This window comes from Perca fluviatilis, chromosome 8 (assembly GCF_010015445.1).
Source record: "Perca fluviatilis chromosome 8, GENO_Pfluv_1.0, whole genome shotgun sequence".
NCBI lineage: Eukaryota > Metazoa > Chordata > Actinopteri > Perciformes > Percidae > Perca > Perca fluviatilis.
This window is the reverse complement of record NC_053119.1, coordinates 40,936,332-40,959,886: the sequence shown is the minus strand read 5'-3', so window position 1 is coordinate 40,959,886 and position 23,555 is coordinate 40,936,332. Positions and strand designations below refer to the sequence as shown.

The window sequence follows — 23,555 nt, the reverse complement described above, 5'->3', positions numbered from 1 at the left end:
AGGTAACCCATGATTTGTTGTTAGGTAGTCAGAATATAGGTAGAAGGCTACTGGTGGTTTGGTGGCAAGGGCGTAGTGGACACGGGCTATGCGGGGGACATGTCGCCCGCACTTTACATGATGGTGCCCTCTGTCCCCCACACAACAGGTCTGAGTTCATATGTGCACATTACTCAGGTTGCCAATGCTCATTCTCGATGAAAAGCATAAAGTAGGCCCATATCAAGAAGTCATCATTGGAAGTAAAGCTTCTGATGATGGGGACTTTTCTTGTTGTTTAGCCCACAGTTAAAGGAACAATCCCAAAGATTTACATGCACTTGTGCCGGTGGCTTGGATATGATGCTAAGTGGTCCATTGGCACGCTCTTGTGGCAAAGAAAGCAACTGCCATCTGATGTTCCAGCAAATTTCTTGTCCATGAACACACTTGTTCTTAACTCAGTCATATCTACAGTACATAACCACTGTATTGTAGTCTGAATGTGACTGTAGGTGCCTTTGCAAATTTTCATTTTTGTTGGGACAATAAATATTTTGGAAGAGATCCTTCATGATAAATACCACATTTCATTGAAATTGTGTTTTTTATGATTTCATGTGACAAAATACATTTTTGATTAATTGATTGATTGGTTGATAAATACCATATATTTTCAAATATAGTATGTGCGATAATAAACATGTTACATAAACATGTGCAACGTGTACCTTTTTCAATGTTAATTTGAAACCTTAAAGTATGGGTTGAACTATACAAAACGTTCTCAGTCGACCACAGTAAATCTGTTGAGTCATCACACTAACCAATGATAGTGTTTGAAGCACTTTTTTTTATTTTTATTTTTTAAAGAAAGTGAACATTAAACCAAGACTAACTTTTTCTGAAACAGAGCCACTATGGCTACAAGTGGCAATTACAGAATGATTTTAAATGCTAAAATGTAGTGGAACAGTGACACAAATAGACAAGAGTCAGCAAACAGACACAGTAATAACACAGAATTATGTATCTAAAGTTAGTTAACATCAGCCAACATTAGCCTTCATAAGCTGGTCATAGCAGACCAAGGAGTGTCTTCTTTTTAAGAGTGATAATCACTGGTATGTCTTAGAGTGTTCATATTATGCTTTTTGGCTTTCCTTTATTGTGTTATATATCTTTTTGTGCACGTTATAGGTTTACAAAGTGAAAAAGACCAAAGTCCCCCCAAAGGGACTTACCATCTCCAACAGGAAACAGTGTTCACAAACTGCTCCAAACAGCTCTATTGTAGTCTAGCCTTTACTTCAGAGACAAGACATGTTATAATGCTCGCCTAGCTACTAGCATGGCATGCCCTCATACTCTGCTTCTGACTGGCTAGTAGTCCTTACCTAGGTACTGTCAGGGCACGTCCTCATACTCTGCTTCTGACTGGCTAGTAGTCCTTACCTAGGTACTGTCGAGGACGGCCGTCATCAACTCTGCTTCTGACTGGCTAGTAGTCCTTACCTAGGTACTGTCAGGGCGCCCCCCTCATACTCTGCTTCTGACTGGCTAGTAGTCCTTACCTAGGTACTGTCAGGGCACGCGTCCTCATAGTCTGCTTCTGACTGGCTAGTAGTCCTTACCTAGGTACTGTCAGGGCACGCCTCCTCATACTCTGCTTCTGACTGGCTAGTAGTCCTTACCTAGGTACTGTCAGGGCACGTCCTCATACTCTGCTTCTGACTGGCTAGTAGTCCTTACCTAGGTACTGTCAGGGCACGCGTCCTCATACCCTGCTTCTGACTGGCTAGTAGTCCTTACCTAGCTACTGTCAGGGCACCCCCTCATACTCTGCTTCTGACTGGCTAGTAGTCCTTACCTAGGTACTGTCAGGGCACGCATCCTACTCTGCTTCTGACTGGCTAGTAGTCCTTACCTAGCTAACGCAGGGCACGCCCTCATACTCTGCTTCTGACTGGCTAGTAGTCCTTACCTAGGTACTGTAAGGGCACGCCCTCATACTCTGCTTCTGACTGGCTAGTAGTCCTTACCTAGGTACTGTCAGGGCACGCCCTCATACTCTGCTTCTGACTGGCTAGTAGTCCTTACCTAGGTACTGTCAGGGCCCGCCCTCATACTCTGCTTCTGACTGGCTAGTAGTCCTTACCTAGGTACTGTCAGGGCACGCCTTCATACTCTGCTTCTGACTGGCTAGTAGTCCTTACCTAGGTACTGTCAGGGCACGTCCTCATACTCTGCTTCTGACTGGCTAGTAGTCCTTACCTAGGTACTGTCAGGGCACGCCCTCATACTCTGCTTCTGACTGGCTAGTAGTCCTTACCTAGGTACTGTCAGGGCACGCCCTCATACTCTACTTCTGACTGGCTAGTAGTCCTTACCTAGGTACTACGCATGTGCGACTCCCAACAAAGATGGAACAGAAGTGAGATGTCTCACTCTGTAGCTTAAACAGAGAGCTCAACACACAGGGAGAAAAGAAGAGCTGCAGCAATGTGCAGTACAACAAAAATATGGTGTTTTCTGAAAATTAAACCACATAAACCTATTCTGGTACAATCTCTAAATACAATTATGAACCTGAAAATGAGCATAATATGAGCACTTTAATCTATAAGGCTCTTATTGGAAAACTTAGTTAACAGAACTTCTCTTTTAGAGGGACATTATCAGACTTTCTCTGCTGACTGGCTTTTTCTTCATGTTCCACGAGTTCGCTCTTAACTTGGAAAAATTGCTTTTACTTTTAGTGCTCCCGACTCCTGGAACAAATGACAACACTTTCTTAAAATCCACTCAGTTGTGCCTCTTGTACTTGTAACTGCTTTACTATAAATGTATTTTCTTTTGCATCCCTATTATCCTAATTTATTTATCAAATCTGTTTCCAATTCTGAATGTTGCATGGTCTTTCTATATTTCTTATGATTGTGCGTTCGGTGTTGTTGTTCTGTGTTTGTTTTTATAATCTGACTCCATGAAAATGAGGATCGCCCCTCAATGATCTATTGAGGATAAATAAAGGTTGAATGAATGAATGAATGAATGAATAAATGTATTGCAAGGAGCAAGTGTGTGTTTTATTGCTTAAGAATTCAATTTGTCATTTGGAAGAAGGAAAATGTGATATTTCTTCTCCCAAAAGTTCTGGCTTTTAGAAAATAAGTTTTTGGCACATTTTCAAAAACTCATTACTTCAGTGCTGCTAAGGTATTCACTGTTATCAGACAGAAACATGATCACACAGACACGTGCTCCCACACATGTAAAGCTTTCATATCTGTGAGGAAGCTGCTCACCATGAAATCAAAAGTCCTTAGCCTTGAAAAGGAAGATCAAAAGCAATATGAGAATGTGAAGCTAATTTGCAGCACTTGGTATATCAAAAAGGGGATGAACACAATGAAATAGTTAATCCTTGTGTTGTCTTCCTGTCGACTGTATGCAACTTGTTGTCCTCCAGGGTAAACATTGAAAATCAACCCTTTCTTAGACACTTTTTTTCAATGTTTTTTTTTTTTTTTTATGTTTTTCTTGCATTTTCCCCACCGGATTCACAACTCACACCAACTTATTACCAATGGTTTTACACTTATTTTTGAAATTCATGGACAACAAAATCTGATTATGGCCTACCTAATTTTTGAGTTAAAAAAAAGCTGAAATTGTGAATTATTTTCGACAAATAATTAAGATTGAGTGAAATAATCAGACTGTCAAAGTTTATTCAGGATCTGTTTGGAAACCATTTCATTTTTTTAAATGCTATAAAATGTAATAAAACACCCCAAATTCCTTATCCTTAACTTTACCTGCAAGAAAACCCAAATTTCTCATGTAGAAACTTTGAAAAAGGGTCAAATTTGAACCAAGGACAACAGGAGGGTTAAATCAATGCCAGCGTATGTAGAAACTAAAGCCCTGACAAGAAGAGAGAGTGTCACACAGCCAGACCTTGACAACTTATCTCGCTTTAATTCAAGAGGATCAAATTAGTAGCACAAGCACACATACATCATTTAAACCAATTGAATGAATTATTTGTTGTCAAATTGCATATCTGAATTCAAAACAGATTGTAAATGATCATCACTTTACTTTATAGAAAAAAAAGACAACAAGCTCAAAATAGTTCATAAATACTGGGGTAACCCGTAGCTTATACTGTACTTATGAGTATATACTATATACTTATGGAGTTGGGAGGTATGGCTCTTTGACAGTGTATGAAAGTAGCAGTAGTTTCTGTAAGTCAATTCAAACTACATTGCAACAGTAGTTCACAGTGTTGACGGTCGGACTTTGAGTGTTGTATTAAGCGAGCACATACATATTGTTCCATATACTTAAATTAAACATTTGAAATCAGAAATGTAGAAAATGGTATGTATAGAAATGCCTCTTAGCAAATTCTATCCATGAGTATGTTTAAACACAACAATATTTAGTATATACTGTATTAGGTATATATTTGTGCATAATAGATAGACAGATAGCTGAAATTGGAGATAAACTGGCCACATGTTGCCCTGGTTACAGGTTGGACGTCTCTCCTGGGATAGATTTGGCGTCCAGGTAGCTGATGAGCTGCTTCACCCAATTGGCTGAAGGTCTGACACACAGCTGACGACCGGCCACTGTCTTCAACCTGAACACACACACAGACACCAGACAGTCAGTGCTTTCATGTGTAGATACAGTACATTACATCATGTCGGTGATATATGGCAGTGTTGTGGTACTCGACATCGGTCTTGGTTTTGAGACCGTCTCGAGAGCACTTTTTCGAAGGACTTGGTCTCGTCTCGGAATTGACCACATTTTTTACTCAGTCTTGTCTCAGTCTCAGATGAAGAGGACTTTGGATTTGATTTTTAAGACCAGTCAAGACCACAACTGCAGGTATATCACTCAGCTGTCTGTGTTAACATCAATACTGTGATTGGATGTCAGCCAAATCATCGGTAATAACATTTGGCTACCTAAACCATTTGTTTTCTGTGGGTGTTTTCAATTTGAGGAGTGCCTGTGGTTAGCATTTTCAATTTTATGGGGTCTTGCAATGTGGGACTCGCACTGGTCTGGTCTTGGTCTTGACTCGGTCTCAACCCCTCAAAGCCTTGGTCTTGTCTCGGTCTCGATACACTCTGGACTTGGTGATAACTTGGTCTCGGTTTAGGTGGTTTTGACTACAACACTGATGTATCGCTTTAAAGGTTGTGTACTTACAGGATGGCAGGGTTGGAGCACCGCTGGCTGGTCCGGATGTAGCCAGCCACTTTGTCTCTAGGCACCTCGTTCTCATTGAAACGAAAGCAGCATCTCTTTGGGCCGACGCCACGCAAACCTACCAACAAACACCTTCAAATGAACAACTCACAACAAACACGCAGACTCACACACATCACGCTTCTTCCATTTTTGTTCCCTTTTTAATTTCCTCTGGGCCTGCATCAGGCCAAATCTGAAATCAGTGTCATTGCTCTGTTGTTCCACCAGTAAGTATGTAAGTAAGTTAGTAAGTAAGTAAGTTAGAAAGTATGTAAGTAAGTAAGTAAGTAAGTTATTAAGTAAGTAAGCAAATAAGTTAGTAAGTAAGTGAGTAAAATGTATTCATAAAGCACCGGTCAGCCTATCAGATAAAAGTCACAAAGTACTTTACATCAAACAAACAAGATGATACATTTAAAAAAACACAGCACACAATTGAAATTACAAAGTAATACATAAGAAAGTTAAGTGTGGACAGGTCAATCAAAAGCCTGATTAAGACGGTAGGTAAGTATGTCTTTAACTGATTAACAACATTTAAGAAAGTAAGCCGTTCATTATTGTGAAAAAGGAACATTTAAATAATAATTTAGGGTGGATTTGTCTTTAAAAGAAAGACTGGAACAATTCCAAAGACCTTTCATACAATTAGTGTATGTGGTGCTGGATCCATCAAATCAGGGTTTCTTAACCTTTAAAGCTGCACCAATATATCTTTCAGTCACTCAAAGATCTTTTCTCTTTTATGTTTTTATATGTATTTTATGTCATTTGAGCCTGCCCTGTCAAAGACAAATTTCTGTCACTCGTGACAGACAATAAAGTTTTTCTCATCTTATCTTATATCATCTTATTATCAAGCTGCTTCTTACCTTCACTCAGAGCGATGACAGCCAGCATCAGCACAACCACAGACAGAGCGAGACGAGGAGCAGCCATCCTGAAGTGTGTGTGTGTGTATGTGTATGTTCCCTTCACTGTGTAGCAGTCGGTGCTAATCTGAGGTGAGTTGGCTCAACCTGTTCTCTCTGCTGTGATGACTTGAACTCCCGATGCCTCCACATTTATACAGTTGAGGAGCAGCCGGGGGAGACCCTGAGCTCCATTTAGGAACTTCTCTATATGACGTGTCATTATCTCTCACCGTTGTCTGCCTGCAGGGGGTTACCAGTAGTGGGAGTTTCATGTATGGGCTTTTTTTTTTGTGCATGTGTTTGTGTTGAAGTCTATTTCACTTCCCTAAACAAAATGACATTCAAGAAGGAAGTACTTTCTTTGTTTTCAACGTGGTTTCCCTGTGAATTACTCACTGCTTGTTTGATTTAGACCAAAACTACTGTACTTTCTGCTCGCCGCCTTCATATCACAGCTACAGAATGTAGTATTATAATTTTTTTGTGTTTCTACTAGAAAAGGGGTGTCAAACCCAACTTCACTAAGGGCCAGAATGGAAAATGAGAATCACATCAAGAGCCACACATGTATAGTTTATTGACATTCTTTTATTTAAGGGAAAAAGTCAAATCATTTTGTAAGTCCCATATAGCTATAGCTGGCAACAAAGTTCCTTAGCCATCATAGAAAAAAGCTACAAAAAAAGACTGGAGAAAGTGACAAAATTGTTTAAAAAAGCGTCCAAAAAAAGCACCTATGGCATTGAAAAAGTGACAAAAAGTGCCAGAAAAGGTGTCAAAAACATCAAAAATGTTGAAAAAAGCAACAAAAAAGCGCTAAAAACGTCAAAAAAGGGGCCAAAAACTTGGTGGACTGACTTTTATGTTTTTAAATTCAATTAAAAATCTACGGATAATCTGCTGTAAATTCTGTGGAAAATCTGAAGGCAATAACCTTTGAAGTATTCACAAGTTAACATAATTTCATTTGAATGGGTTTGAAATAACTGGGCCAAATTGGAAACATGTATACTAAATTATATTTTGTTAACCCATTAACCCTAGGTTGCAGGGAAAAGAATTCAGACAAAATAATATAAATAAATAAAGAACTCAGAATGTTAACACATCTCCGATCCAAGCAGAAAAGCAGCCTGCTAAAGTCCGCAGATTTTCATTCTGGATCACGGCTGAAAACTGTATGGGTTTTGGATCTGATCATCAGTGTATTGTACCGTAACAGGTGAGCATCTGTCTGACTCATATTGCTGCTCTATACTTTGCATGATTTAGTCATAATAATCCTCTTACCATCATATGTGAAGACACCTTGCAGCAGCCCGAGGAGCTGGATGTGATCACATGAGTATATATATATATATATATATATATATATATATATATATATATATATATATATATATATACTGTATATAAACTGGACATTGCAGTTAGTTGGATGTACAAAGATATCCTAATGTATCCAACATCAGTTTGACTGTGTCTTGTGTTGTGAAATAAAATAAACTTGAGCTGTTCACCCTATTGGACAACAAAGCAATTATTTTCCAGAAGTAATTCTACAATAAAGTTGTATGATACAATAATCTCAATATAGTGTATGTCACAGTCTCAGTCCTCATCCTCAGAATTGAAGATTGATGAAGACCATATGGTTGAAAGCCCGGAGGAAGCTTGTAAATGGATTATTTCCTTCAAAAATAGAATTCAGAATTCTGAGAAAAAAAGTTCTCAGAATTCTGACTTTTATTTCTTTTTAAACTTCAGTATTTTGAGATTAAAGTCAGTTTTCTGACTTTTTTCTCAGAATTCTGATTTAAACTCAGATCTCAAATACATTTTTCACATATTGCCCTAATCCTCTTCTGTAGAGACAAGGTAAATGATGTCATGTTGAGATGGATACGTGTCAGTTTCCTTAAACATGTTTTTTTTCAAACAATATATGAAAAAAAATGCATATAGGAAATAGTTACAGTACCAACCCTGCTTTTAAGAGCTTTTTTCACTGAAAGCAGCGGCCCTGAGAGAGGTGAGACTGAACCAAAACAGTAAAACCAGAGGTGGAAAGTAACAAATTACAATTACTAACGTTACTGTAATTGAGTATCTTTTGTTGTGTGCTTTTATTGTTTAAAATCTGTAATTATATAGAGGTTTACTCCGCAGGTTCGACTCTGACCTGCGGCCCTTTGTTGCGTGTCATTATATAAATAAGATAGATAAATATAACAAAAAGTAAAGTAATTTTACTTGTACTTAAGTAAAAGTTCATTAAAGTAATAGTAGTTTTACTTAAGTAGAATATTTTTGTACTTTTTCTCAGAGTTGGGTGATAATACTCTCTGGGTTTGTCACTAGGAGCGACTCCTTTGACATGACACACAGTTATTTGACAACTCATTCATGTAAAGATATTGACTACTGCAGCCTTAAAACAACATGTTAAGATGTTTTTTTGTTTTTTGTACATCCTGTACTATTGGAGAATCAAAGGACTACCTCAGAACTGTTGATTTTCTCTGCAACAGTCCTGGGAGTCACTTTAGTTTCAGTCGAAGGGGAGTTTTCACACTTGACAGAGCCCCCTATGTAAATGTTCACTGCTAGATTTCTCCCTCTGCTCATGAAAAGCAGAAGGACTTCTTAAAAGCATCTTTCACTTCGTCATACTTTGTCCTTTAAGAGAGACAAACACATGTTTCTCTTTTTGGTTTGACCTTAATGTTGTATTCAAATACCGGCCTCTCTTGAGTTCCTCAGGCCCACATGGGCAAACCCACAAATTGTGGTCCCCAAGGTCTTGACCCCGGCATTTTCTCTGAGATGTATGCTAAAAAAAGGGAACTATTCAAAAGTCAATTCATGAGCTTTAGGCTTTCATTAACGTTACGGATCGAACACACACGCACACGGCTGTGACTGCACTCTCTCTGCCCTCTGTAATGGTTGAGCTAAAATATTTATAAAAAATGTAGCTAGTGCAGTAACTTTAAGCTAACGTTAGAAACTGCTATATTTTGGGGGATTTTTTTAATGATTGCTGAAGAACATTCTTCCTGACAGTTTTGGGGACTTTATGTCAACCAAACTTTAAGTGAGAAGATGCAACAATACACTCAAAGATATTTGACTTTTTTGACTAAATTAAAGCATGTCAATAAACTGTATATGTCTGGCTCTTGATGTGATTCTCATGTTCCAGTGTGGCTCCTTAGTGAAGTTGACTTTGACACTTCTGCTCTACATCCCTCTAGTGTATTTTTTTCACTAGGTGTCTTCCACCTGGTCAGTTCCCTCCCATCCAAGCCATAACAATGTTTACCCTTTATCTCACATTATTTGAATGAACACCTAAGTGACTGAAATGTCGGGCTCCCATCACATAGACTTCCTGTATAAGAGGCCCAAATGTGCCTCATTACGCTTTTGGTGCGTGTTGGCCATTGGAAATGAAAAGGCGTACTTTAAAACACGCGTCAGACCCTTTCAGTGCGTTTGGGCCTTAGGGCTCACCATGGACATACAACACCAACACAAACCAAAACTTTGCCTTTACACCTTCAGCTTTAATCAACCAATCAGCTTCTTTGCCCACTACTTTCTTCAGTTGTTTTTAAAAAATATGCAAAAATACAAACACAGAACAATTAGCAAAAGAAATAAACTCCAAATTATAAAATGAATTACCTCCACATTCCAACTTGTTAAAAACAACACAAAAGTGTAGTATCATCACGAAGGTGTTGCACTACATACTGTAAGTCCCATGATGAAATGTTCGGCAGTATTCAGGTGTTGTGCAATAAAATCAGACAATTAAAAAAACTAACGCTTATTAATAAACCTCTACATCGGCTACTACTTTGTTCCCGCCCAAACCATAATTTATTTACTTTAAGAGCAGATTCTCACTGAAACTTTAACTATAATAGACCTATAGTGTATTTACATGACTATTTACCAAGTCAATAGTGAGGGTTTGATCTCATTTGAAGTTCACCTAAGCAGATGACAGGATTCAACCTAAAGAAAGAAGATTGAATTGAAAAAAAGCACAGATACAAATCTTAGTAATATGAAGGATATATTAGTCATAATCAGAAAGTGTCAGAGCAGCCAGGTGACCTGTGGACTCATACTGCATGTAAAAATGACAGTTGAACATACATAACAGAACAACCAACACGCACGCACACATGCACGCACGTTTCATTCAAACGTCAGTTAGCACATTTGTATTGAAAGAATATAACACGATGAGCTGCCTGAACAAACGTACACACATTTGTGTTAAAACACTTCTGCCAAAAAAACTGTTGTAAACATTGTTCACCATGCAGACCATGGAAATCAAACAGTATCTGACAACCTAAACTGTTACTGGAACGCATGTTTTATTCAGAGAAACAGGCTTCTACATTAGTGATTTTCCACACACACCACTAAAAGAAAATATACAGCAGGGTTTGGTAGTTGTCCCATGTTGACTGATAACAACAGGGACACAGACATGATCCATGTGTTCCCAGTACATTAGATCATTGATCTGGAGATTCCTGCTAACACGTTAGCGCACATAGTGTTGAGTGATAGGGAGGCCACCACTGCTAAAACCAACTCATCTTTTAAAGCAAGGATATGCACATTTAAAAAAAAGAAATGACACAATTTACTGTTACAAATTGAAATTACAATTCCTAAGGAATTAAATATACCCTTGCTCAATTCAATTCATTCAGAGTTTTGTGCTGCAACAGCCTTACTTGGTCTGGTATGACCATAGACTGTAAAAATAATGGACAAAGCTTCCAGATCTGAAAAGTAAAACCAATGAGGAAGTACCTTAAAGCTGCATTCTATCTAATTACCAGCAGGGAGCGATTTCAATGGCTCCAAAAAGTCTGTTTCTATAGAAGTCTGTGGGAAAATGACCCTACTTCAATACAATCTCTACTTTCAAGTCTTCTTTAATATAGCATGATGTTCATTTCATAATATGGTCCCATTGATTTAAATAAGTGGCGGTAAGCAGGGGATGCTTTAGGGGCGTGGATTCATGCTGACCTGTCAATCAGCACAGAGGCTTAGCAATGCTAACCATCGCCCTGTGTACATTAAAATAGCAGTGAACTCTTTTTCACAGTGTCAAGGTTAAATCTCTACTGGATGACTCTAGGGTCAGGGACAGAAGGGTTGAAAATCAGCAACTTTTCCTCTTTAGCATTTAGCTAAGCGCAGTGCCATTGCAAACAATACTGGCTTGGCCATCCTACCCAGCAAGGCTTAAAACAGCAGTCCACAAACCAATGGGTGATGTCACGGATGCTACGTCCATTATTTTTTACAGTCTATGGGTATGACTAGTAGCTTTTGGTGGCTAATGTTAGCTAACTCGTGTCAAGTCTTGCTGCTGAGACCTGCTTCCATGTTATTTTCTAAAGTTTGAGGCAATGGTAGTGGCCTATCACTCAACATAGCATAGTTCACAGGCAGCACCATGGCAAACAGGTCTACAGGGGACACAAGGACACTTTTAGTATCTACATGCCTTTTAACAGTTACTCACTAGACACTGCTCTTTACAAAGTTCTAGCTCCTGTTTGACACCATGGTCTGTGTGGGTCTGGTACGCGTTATTATGGAACCGACGCAACTTCTAGGACAGACCCGCCCTTCAATAGCATTCACACATTACTATTGTCCAGGCGTATTGTACGCAAGGTAACGTCACCTGATTTGTTCAGGTCCTATCCCCTGACCAATCAGCTATCCTAATCTTAACCACTCGAGGTCAATGCCTAACCCCAACCAATCGAGCTGCTTCGTAGGGCGGGACTTGCCTAGAAGTTACGTGGGATCCATAATAACGCGTCTGGTACAGATTGGGAGTTGAATAAGATAAGATAAACTTTATTTATCTCACACTTGGGAAATTCCCTTGTAACAGCAGCCCCCCCCCCAAAAAAAGAAAAAAAAATGTTATTATATAATAGCATTATTAGGAGTTAAAATAATCCAAAGGTTGTCATCTTTGCATTGCTGTAAGGTATATTGTTGTCCAACCAGCAGCAGAAGCAGTGTGTCAACAATGTAATACAGTGTATATAGACGGGGGGGGGAAGCAGAATTCTGTCTGTTGTTTGGTTGGTTGTTGGTTTGTTTTTATTGTGGAAAAACTGCTGCTGTAATAAGTGAATTTCCCCATTGTGGGATGAATAAAGTATTATCTAATCTAATCTAATCTATCTAATCTAATCTAAAGGTGTGTTTAGACTGAATGCAAAGCACATTTTTTAGCCTTGTGCTTACTGTGTGTGAATTTGACTGCTGGACTGTGTGCGCAGTTTGTGTTTATTTGCCACAAACAGCTAATTTAGTCCGTAAATGTATATATACGAATACAAGATATGACTTCAACACCGGTTCTTTCTGTGTGTGTGTTTTCTTTTTTAAATATCCTTCTCTTTTTGTTCTAATCATCTTAATGTTCTTATATATGTTTGTTTATGAGTTGGAGTCATAAAGCCTTGGGAATAATGCAACATTTTCACTTTTCAAGTTGAAAAATATCTAACTTGGGCAGTTGCGTCTAGCCTCATTTTTTGTGTCTATTACTTTAAATGCAATCGCACCGCTTCTAAAATTGTTTTCGCTTTCAGTCTGAACACACCTTAAGTTGTGTTGCATTGTAGTATTACACTGCTTCGTGTATTCGTGTACCTGGTAAGCTGTGTGTATTCATTAGCCTTTGCAATACTTGAATTGTGCATTATTTGTAGGTGGGTTGTCTTAATCTTGGGGACTTTTAGAACATTATAAAATGTGTTTACGTTTACTTGGCATATTGTACAGGGTGTGTGCAGCGTGTAGGTCTTCAAATGTTTCTGTAATCTGAGGTTTTGCAGTTGCATCACAATATGGCTGTCATCAGGGTGATCCATTGGACAACTGGCTGTGCTCTAACCAAAAACTGGGCTGTATACTGTGTGTTATCTAGTGCACAAATCAGACGTGCTCACAAGACGGCGATGGCTTGCTAACCAGATAGCTACATTGGTTTGTTAGCTAACAAGCTAACAATATCTACTCAGGTCACATGTTTTCATTCGGGGGACCTCCAATATGGCTGCCAGAGGGTATGTTACATCACCTGAAATCCCCCTGTACATGATGTGTGTACATGTTTGCCTGCTTTATGTAAATCTTCAGTATGTTTCCGTGCACACCCTCACGTGTGTTCAGTGTCATCAGCAGGGTGGAGTCTCACATGCACAAATGTCACACTGGCATATAGTAAGTGTGTGTTACAGGGCAAAAATGCTTCTTGACTCATCAAGCAGCCAGAATCAAGCAAGCAAGTGTATCAAGATGCTAAATTCATGTTGTAAACTGACACCGTTTCCCATCATGCATCCGCAAAGCCTCAGTTCCCATGATTACACCAAAAACGTCTGGCCTAATTTTCAACCAGTCATGGCGGAAAAACATGCTATAAGCATTTCAATGCATCTAACAAAACACTTTCTCCAATTCCATGTCCCTTTATACAATACCTTTTTTTTTTTTAGAAACATACCATATAGTAATAAACAGGCATTTAAACTCCCTATAAAAAAATCTTCCTTTAGAAAGACTAGTTTTGTTTTGTTTGTTTTTTTTTTAGAAAAAAAGACACTTGTTGGGGTTCCTGGGACTGACGTGGGAGTAGTAAGGTGAACGACCAGTAGCCAATCAGGAAGGAGCACGACACAAGGACACACATGGTCAGTGTAAAGGCCAGTCAGTAGCTGTACGCTTCACTCTCATCACTTAAATTAGGTGGTTTTCTTTCTGTCACTAAAGAAGATCCGACTGTCCCTGAAGGCAGAATCATAAAAAAAAGCATACTTACTCTACGGCTAAAACAGATCCAATAAAAGAAGTGTGTGTAAATTGGCTACATGAAAACAATTCACTGTAAATAAAAACCTTCAGTTCAAAAGGGAGTGTCGGCGAAGATGAGTGGAGAGGCCAAGAGATATTCAACAGTCAAAATGTCGATCAGTCGTGTTTGTGTGTTTTAGGTGCTGTATTTAGTGTGTGTGTTTGTGTGTGTGCGCGGGAGGTTTACCCAGGAAGATGAATATCTTTCTGGCTTTCTAAACTGAATTACCCTGCTTATCTCTCCCCTCCAGAGTCTTTCTCTTTCATATCACTCCTCTGCTGCCACTCTCCTCCACCTTCTTTCTATCCATTCATCCACTGAGTGCTCCTCCAAGTGATTCATCCGTCTATTTCACTCTCCCTTCAATCCTAGCGCAGAACTGCATTTATAGTCTTTCTCAAGCCGAAACGTATCTGCAAACTCTTAATCTCTTCTTTTCTTCCTGGTCGTCTGTCACTCCTCCATGGCAGTATTTAAAAAAAAGAAAAGAAAAAAAAAAGCTCAGGTGGTCAATCTAAGGCTCCTCTTCCCCGGTGGAAACAGCCAATCGCATGGCCACAGACAGGTGGTCGGTGAGGCCGGCCAACTGGGTGACGAAGCTGAACTCCTCGATATCCTGCAGGAGGAGGAGAGGAGAACTCTCATCAAGTCTTCAGTATCTCACCTTCTATTCTGTACAACTTTAAAATTGCCTTAATTTCAAAAGCACACAAAAATACTAAATCACTAAAATAACTCAAATGTCACATACGTTTACATGCACACCAATATTCCACTATGATTGCAAATATGGCAATATTCCAAATTTGATTCACGTCAGTAAACAGCATATTCTCTTTTGATATTCCGAATTAGGCCTTTTTCCAAATTTAGCATTTTCTGATTAAGACATGTGTGACATTATTCAGGTTTTAGAGCCATTCTTTGGACATGCATACAGTGCATTCGGAATATGCATCTCAATCAGGGTTTTTACCACAGTTTGCAACAGTTTACGGGCAGTTTACAGCTTACGTCAGTTCTGTGTGTTGCTATGGTTGTTGGACACAAACTTGCCAGACCTTCCTCCACAGCGCTGCGGAGGAGGGTTGTAGGGAAGATGTACAAAATGCCCTTATACGTCAGAGGGTTAACTTAAACTGCATTGTGTTAATTATTTAAAACAATATATATAAACATCTTGACTTAGTCAAGTTCAATTAAAAAAAATGCAATGGGTGATGAAATTGGGTTTGAGGTTTGTGTATGAGGAAGCAAAACAACGATATATTTGTTTCCTTGTGTGGAGTGAAATGACGTTACAGAAACTACAGTCTGGCACAAGGTGGCGTCAGGCGGTCACAGAGCGAGTCAGACAGAGGCGGGGGAAGGACACAGAGATGCTCTATGGAAATGATGTGATTTCATTTCCCAATCCTCTCCAATCCCTCACACAGACAGGCAGCCGTGACGGGCTGCCCTCGTTTCCTCTCAGCCGGGTTCCATTGTTCTCCTCTCTAGCGTTTACGTCTTTAAATCTTTTTATTCCTTCAACAAGTCAAACGTTGTCCTGTGTAGAACGCATTACAATTACTTACTAGTTGTACTGTACTACTGTAATTGAGTAGTTGTTTTGGTGTACTTTTACTTTTTTAAAGTAGTTTTTTTAAATCTGTAATTTTGACTTTTACTTACAGTAAGTATGTTATGGTTTGAAATATTGTACTCTGCTACATTTTAAATCACATCCATTACTGAAAAAAAAGCTCTAACATTGTTTTGTCAAAATATCTGTCAACAAACTCAAATCAAAATGTTTTTTGTTGCTTTTTGCTCTTTTTTGGCTTTGTGCCCTTAATGAAATCGCAAAAGACTGCGATTTAATTAAATAAGTATAAATAAGATATTAAATAATAATAAATATAAAATATCAAGCTGAGGAACTCCCCAGGAAATTTTGAGTGCCAAACACTTCATTTCCTGCATTCTGATACATTTTTGAGCACCAATATATGTTGGAAAGATCTTTATTTAAGTAAAGGAAAACCCAGAACTCAGGAGGCAGGTGACAATTCAAAATATAGTCTGGGTTACAAAATGTTACAGCCTACCCTAAGCAACATTTTGGTTGTATTTATGTTTTTATTTCTTAAAATTTTAGTCTTGGAAAAGAAAGACAGACTGAGGCGTGCCTCTCAACACATACGCACACAGATATTATGTTAAAAAGTAATTTAAATGTTCAATCAAGTTTTTGTTATAATCCTAATTTCGTGATGTAACATTTCAGCCCAGGGTATGGCACAGCTAACCCGGACCAGTAATGTTTTTCTCCTTGTGTTTGAGAGTAAACCAATCATTTTCTGTTTGGGTTTCAGAGATAACAGCTACACCATTTAATAGCAGACACATGTAACTAGTTTGTATCACATTTTGAACACGCTGGCTTAAAAGAGCTCCAAGATACGGTCAGAAATGTCAAAAATGTGTACTATGTAACTATCCCCTGTAACTTCCTCCGCAGCGCTGTGGAGGAAGGTCTGGCTATGCGGGACTATGTTTCACATGACTCTGGAAAACCAGCGTTGACAAGTGTCCTGTTACTGGGAAATGAATCAGGACAGAATAAAGTGACATCTCGTCACCTGGCCCACAATTCAACACATACACCTTTTGCACTAAGTTTCTATGATTGGAAACACAATCATTTCACCCTATTAGCACACCCACTGGTTTTTGATACATACAGAATAAGATGGTGAAGCAGGAATTGTGATTCCTAACCAATTTTAGGATCCCTTGTCTGCTGCTCTTGGCTCGTTGCATACTGTGTGTCTCATACTGCACAGCCTAGCTTCAAATTCCCCGTCTAGTCTCTCTGATGAGTTTCTATGATTTTAGATTTCTTTTATCCACAAATGAAACCCTCCAGCACACAGGGTTGACAGCTGGCTGCTGCTGCATGAAGCGCCATGTTGGATTTAAAGAACTGATTAAAAAATCCACTTTGCTGTCTACATTGTATAATTAAACTGAATGAGTACATTGTCTACATGTCTCTGCTACATACTGTATTGTTTGCACTGGAAGTGCAATTGGTGTAGGCCTGCAGAAACGTTTGTCATTTATTGTCAGTGGAAATACAGGTTTGTTTCAATACAGCTGCAAAAATATTAAATAAAATAGTTATTGGTTTATTATCAGTGGTTCCAAACTTGGGGGTTGGGACCCCCAGAAGGGCTGATGAGATACATCTGAAAGGTTGTGAGATGATTAACATGAGAACAGAAGAAAAAACACACACTGAATATTATGATGTTTTTTTTTTTTAAACTTTCCTAAAATCTTTAAGCTTTCTTAAAAAAAGCTTAATGTTGAACTCTGCAAAAAAACTGAATGTCAAGGGTTTTAAGATTTACATTTTCTGGTCTCAATTTGAGAAAATTTAAGAAGGGTCAATGTTTTGATGTCATTTTCCTGCTATCCTTGACTAAACCATACCAGTTTCCAGTCCGGCTGCAGGCCCTCGTCGCTGTAGAGCATGTAGTCGATCCGGCGTCCGTTGCCCTTCAGCGGGATCTTCCTCCCTTTCTGACTGCTGGCGGGACACTGGCTCTTACTTGGAGGAAACACCAGGTACTCCTTCCTCCCCTCCTCGTTCTCCATCACTCTAACAGATACACACAGGGATGGGGAAGGATCAGAAGAACCAGGTTTGGGTTGTTTACAAGACATCCCATAGGGATAACATTGCACAGACAAAAACAACCTTTAGCAGCTTTCTTAAATTGTACAAGTGTTAGCTTTGTACAATTTAAGAAGTGAAGAACACACATAAACACACACATTTGTTGTGTGTGTTTATGTGTGTGTGTGTGTGTGTGTGTGTGTGACTTACTTTTGTAAACTTTCAGGTGAACTGACCTCGTCGTCATAAAGGCCACTGGGATCCAGTAAAGTACCTGTTGAATGACACATTCAAATGCATTACTGTTCAGGCAGACTCACATGCTTCTAATCATTTTATCTGACAAGTCCACTCTTCACTTCTCAATAAATACCCCAATTAAATGTTAATTTTCTTTTAATGATTTTCCTTTATTTCCGTGTCCTGCACACAAAGTCCCCAACCCTCATGGGTTTAAAAGACACCAAGATGTCAGCAGCAGGGTTCAAACATTTTGTTACATTTAAATTGTCTGTTAGAAGGCAGAAGTTGTTATAAAACAGTCAGAACATATGCTGTTAGCAAGTCTGAGCATGCTCTTCTTGTGGGTTGTTTGAAACAACAGAGTTTAAAATGTAATGTACCCTTGGGGATTAAAAAAATAAAGCATCTCTCTGTCTCTCTCACACAAATGGGCCATTTAAGTGACACCGCCACCGCCGCACAATCCTGCGGCGAATTGCCGGATGTGTGAATGTGATTGTGCCCTTATACTTCCCCTCAGTGCCAGTGTACTGTATATCCCAGCAGCGTCTAGTAAGAACTTCCTCGAGTCCAGTGAAGGACCCCCCAGCAGTACTGTTTTGACAGTGGGTCTGGTTCGCCAAATTTTAGTAACGTTCTGAAATCCGACAGTCATTAATGCTTTCTTTATTTAAAATTAAAATTCAGAGCTCCTACTTTACCCATTGCCTGTTTTCACTGCTGAGCGACACCAAACCTATGTGTTGTGATTTCACAGACCTGATGGGAGGCATGGGATTGAAATCTGGGTCATATTTTGTTTCAAATATTTTGTATTGAAAGCATTTGTGCATTGCATTAGACATAAGTATAACTTCTGTCTAATTACACGTTTATCTGCCAATCCAGCACTACAATACGTTGATCGAGGTACAAAATAAAAGGTTACTGTTTGTTTGAAAATTGTTTGAGTTCATCATTTAAGATAACCCTAATTCGTTCTAGATGCAATGTGTCTCAGAATTCTAAAATCCACAGTTTCACTGGAGGAACTTCAGCTTTTTTTTTCTTCAGAATTTAAAGTACAAATCTGGGTCTTATGTTGAGCAATTGTTGGGATGACTATTCAGATAGATGAGCTGACACTCTCAACTACATACAACATACCTGCAAATATGGCCACCATTATTTCTTATTTCCGTACTGTGTTTATTGATCTAGTGTATGCTTTACAATCCTCCCCTTCCAACACATTCTCTCTCCCCTCGCGTCAAAAAGCGATGCTTGGTTAGGTGCCTATGGCGTTTGTTATTGGTGCAAAAATGATCCTTTAGTGTCATATTTAGACGCGCTTGGTCGGGACTCTTTGCGTCACTATTTGATGCTCTGGTTTCGGGACGTACATTTAACTGACATGGGGCACAAGAACAGGACAGTTTGGTTTAGGGTTTTGGGTGGGGTTACAAAATGTACGTTTCAGTGACACGAGGGACAAGAACGGGACACAAACCCTGGTCTCTTGGGTGAAAGTCCTGTGTTGTTTAACCCATCCACCCCCCCAACCAACCTCCCTACGCAGATTTTTGGTCTTTCATACCACTCTATACCGTTGTCTCTCTTAATGCTACGTCATCTTACAGCGCCACGGAGCTCCTGCTCTGCCCGGTGCGTTCCATACAGATGCTAAAGGGTGATTTTTAAGTCGGTATCTGATGAGTTGAGTGTGAGAACGGGTTGCCCCCTCACTATGACAACCAGCTTCTTCCATCGAGTACAGCTGATCTTAAAGTCCAACTTGTTTTTTTTTTAGATGTGGCAAAGAAGGCGTCAGCAGACTTTGTTCTGAAAGTGTGTTTATGGCGCTCGGACCACAGTCCGTTCCACAAACGCAATCCACAAAAACACAATCCACAAAACATCAAGTGGTGAATTCCAACAGCCAGAGAGAGACGAGCACTCAGAGTAACCTTTTGACAAAGAGGATGTGAAGCTGTGGGCCAAATAATGTGTTTCAAATGCCCCATACAAAGAGAACACGGCACTGTGAAGTTACTCCAGTCAATTCACAAGTGTTGGGAGCTCTCATGAAAAGTACAGAAGCACAGCCGGCACTTTTCACTGCTGTCTGCTGTGCTACTTACTTTCAGCTTGTTTGGGAAAGTGTAGATCTACATGAGATTCCCTCTTTCAGGGGGTTAACATGACCTCAGTGTCTCTATTCTCGTAACTTCTGGCATCACCAACAAGCTGTAGTATAATAAATAAATATTCTTTCACAGCAATTTGGACCACCACTCCTAGAAAACATGGAAAGCCGCAGTTACTGTACTTGTTGGGTTTTTGGTTTGTGGTTGACATGTTGAATCTGACAATAAACAGGGCCTCAAAGGCATCACCATCAGAGCCATGTCAGTTCTGAATGGAGTAGATGATCAACAGTGAGATTTCTACTGAAACCTTTCATTTTCACAGCTTCAAACGCGTGACTTTACTTTCATGTCACTGTTTTTTTAACTATGAAGGGCCCAGGTCCCAGGCTAGCCCTAATTCCTACGTGATATGAATGCAGCACGAGCCCTGCAGGTTGTCTGCGTACAGTATTTGGCTGAGTGGGTGACCAGCATTAGGATGATTCCTACAGCTCTCTGTTAGAGCTATTCCTTGTTTTCTTATTTTTATAGTAATATTAATTTATTTTTTGAATTACATGGCTGAATAAGTTTGATTATGACATCAGTATTAGTCACGCATTACCAGACCTTCCTCCACTTAGTCTGAGGACAAATCGCCGCTACAGGCACATTTCATGAAATCTATCGACGCACCATCAGTAAAAGATCTGACAACAGCTGGCAGCCTGGCTCTCTGCCGGCCTTTTTAAGCCTGGCTGTTGTTTTCATTTAAGTCTATTCTTCTTTGGATAAACTATGTGAAATGGGATCAGTTTTCTCCCATTTTCTTTCATTGATACATTGATTTATTGATTAATTTTTCTTTCCTTGCCTCCTCCTTTCCCTCCCGTCCTGTCTAATAGCGACCAAACTACAGGTGCACAGCCGTTGTCCAAATAAATAAGCCCTTTCTCCAAAACGAGCCCTTTCACTCTGTCGTGCCCACACTGTCCCTGAAATACCGCTGGCCTAAATAACGCTTCACATCCAGACCAATACCCTCCAGTCTTTACGTCACTAATTCCCATGTATCAGCGCGCTGTACTGGGTGCATTTTAAATCACACAGTGGTTGCATCCTGATTTAGCCAGACAGAGCCAGATTAGAGTCAGCTCTGTATGGATCACCAGATTTAGATTTAGTGTATGGCAACACCTGCCTTTCATAATGTAATGTAACTTTAGTTTTTGAGGGTACGTTTGTGGTGTTGATGCTTCATCTGTGAATGTGTGTATTAGGTAGACTAGAAGTACAGTACATGCTGGGTACGATTTGTGAAAAAAGCAGAAGCAGCCCAAGCTGTCATGCACAAAAGAAAAAAAAACATGCAAGAATTAAATCCCCTTTCCAATGCTACGTAGTGCCACTCAAAACACTTATTTATGAACTTCAAGAGCTTTCAAGCCGGAGAGCGGAGTTCACTTTGCGATGAAAACAAAATCCTTTCACAAAGGAAACACTCTTTGTTCTTCAGGAATGTTTTAATCCAAACCATGATCTTTTTCCTAAACTTAACTTGTCGTTTTGGTGCCTAAACTTAACTGTCATACAGATCATACAGCCCACTTGTGCTGCAGCTAGAGTGAGGCACAAATGAGAAAGCTTCAGGTGGCATTTAATGATGCATTCAGAATCGTTCTCAAACAGCCAAGATGGACAAGTGCTAGACATGTTTGTGACTAGTAATGTTCCCACCTTTCATGCTTTGTTGAGAAATTGTATGTACAAATTGATGTGTTGCTTAACTTTAATTATAATGGCTTTAACTGACCTCACACAGAGTGACACAAGGTACACTTCTTGCTTTTGTTTTAATAACTTATATAACTTTTTTCTCTTGTCTGTGCTGTTGTGTTTTACATAGTTATATACTGATAACCTGCGTGTCTAAAATAAAATACAAAAATACAACCATCACCTGCCCGCTCCGATGTTCAGGTTACAGCGCTTTACTTAGTTTAAAGTACTTCTATTTTAAGTATATAATGGTCAATTAGTGAAGTAGCATTGATGACTTTAAGAGGGGGGGGGTACATTTTGTCCCCACAGGGGATACAAATAACTCAGCAGAGGCTGGGATATATAGACCAGAAAGGGGGAAATCCCACACATCCACTCCAGCAAATTGCACCCTGACTATATGTGATGTGGCACGGTGTCTGTGCTTGTGTGTGTGTGTGTGTGTGTGTGTGTGTGTGTGTGTGTGTGTGTGCATTGTTACCCAGAGCCCATGGTTTGTCCTCCCCTGGCCCCAGGCGACATGGGTCCTTGTATTGAGTAAAAAGTGCATGCTGCTGCTCCAGCTTGTCCTCTGAAAAAACACAAGAGCACACATACGGTAGAATTGTTCACACAGTTTAGTCTAAACATTAGAAAGGACTGACCCATCCCTGATTCTTCTTCCTCAGTAATTACAGGAAGTATTAAGTAAGTAAGTAGGCATGAACGATCAGGAAAACAAATAATGTGGAGCATTCTTGTCTGGATAAAATTATGATAAACTTCCGCCCCAATATTATTCTTACACAATTAAGTGCAAAAAATGTCTCCCCCCCGTCTGTTAGATGAAATTCACGCCCATGAATGCGTTGCTATTAAATGGCATTGCTAACAATGGCTAACCTGGCTAGCGCAAACCCTGTAAGGTATTCCTACTTGTTGGAACGCAGTGTGATGTCATTGCTCGGGCTTCTGAGCTACATGGAACGCAGCATTATTTTACCTCTGTAGGAGGTAAATAAACTATGAAATGTATGAAAGATTTATCTGAACGTGGGATTTTTATGACAATCCAAGATGTATAATCTCTTGTTGATTATATTAGAAATGCACTATATGACTGTGATATGAATTAATTTAATTGAAACAGAAATGAATTGCACTTATTTTTGGGGAAAGCAATAATCTTACATTAATGTTGTTAAGTCTTACTGATGAATCATGTGTTTCTACGTTGTGTTTCAGCTTCAAGCTTTTGCCATTTATGGTACATATATTAATATTTTATTAGTTTCCCCTGGTACCATGTGCCAATCCTGTCTCAGAGCTATAAGAGCTCTTACACATACTTTTATAAATTATACATTATGGATAGGTATTCCTTAGGCTTCTTGGGATTTATACGTTATCTGGGCGGAAGAGATATCGAGAGATGAAACCTCCATCATGTTGGTGAGTGAACTGATGGGCATTAAAATAAAATGTCAAGTTTAGAATATATTGATTTAGCCCTGACTAGTCTCGCATTGCCAGACCTTCCTCCACAGCGCTGCAAAGGAGGGTCTCGATTTACCCTGCAGAGATCTAAGGAGCAGTTAACCATCCGGCCGAAAATGAGGGACATCCGGCGGAATTTCCGGCAGCACCTGAACAATCCCGGAAAAATTAAAGTCATC

General features: G+C 39.4%; 2 protein-coding genes across 3 annotated transcripts in view; both read right to left on the bottom strand.

Moving 5' to 3' along the window:
* Nucleotides 1–3,939: 3,939 nt before the first annotated feature.
* LOC120563418 (monocyte chemotactic protein 1B-like) lies at nt 3,940–6,381 on the bottom strand. The gene is made up of 3 exons (XM_039807574.1): nt 6,132–6,381; nt 5,218–5,335; nt 3,940–4,636 (listed from the first exon to the last, which is right to left on the bottom strand). Exons 1-3 carry the CDS (start codon nt 6,196–6,198, stop codon nt 4,522–4,524), a joined length of 300 nt encoding a protein of 99 aa, XP_039663508.1. The 5' UTR covers nt 6,199–6,381; the 3' UTR covers nt 3,940–4,521.
* Nucleotides 6,382–9,721: 3,340 nt separating this feature from the next.
* Nucleotides 9,722–23,555, bottom strand: part of smpd3 (sphingomyelin phosphodiesterase 3) — an 82,445-nt gene continuing 68,611 nt past the window's right edge. For both annotated transcript variants that reach the window (XM_039809354.1, XM_039809355.1), the window contains 4 exons: nt 22,382–22,471; nt 17,978–18,041; nt 17,581–17,749; nt 9,722–14,716 (listed from right to left, as the gene is read on the bottom strand). In XM_039809354.1, the coding sequence (XP_039665288.1) occupies nt 14,615–14,716; nt 17,581–17,749; nt 17,978–18,041; nt 22,382–22,471 (425 nt within the window). In that variant the 3' untranslated portion in view covers nt 9,722–14,614. The remainder of the gene's footprint in view (nt 14,717–17,580; nt 17,750–17,977; nt 18,042–22,381; nt 22,472–23,555) is intronic.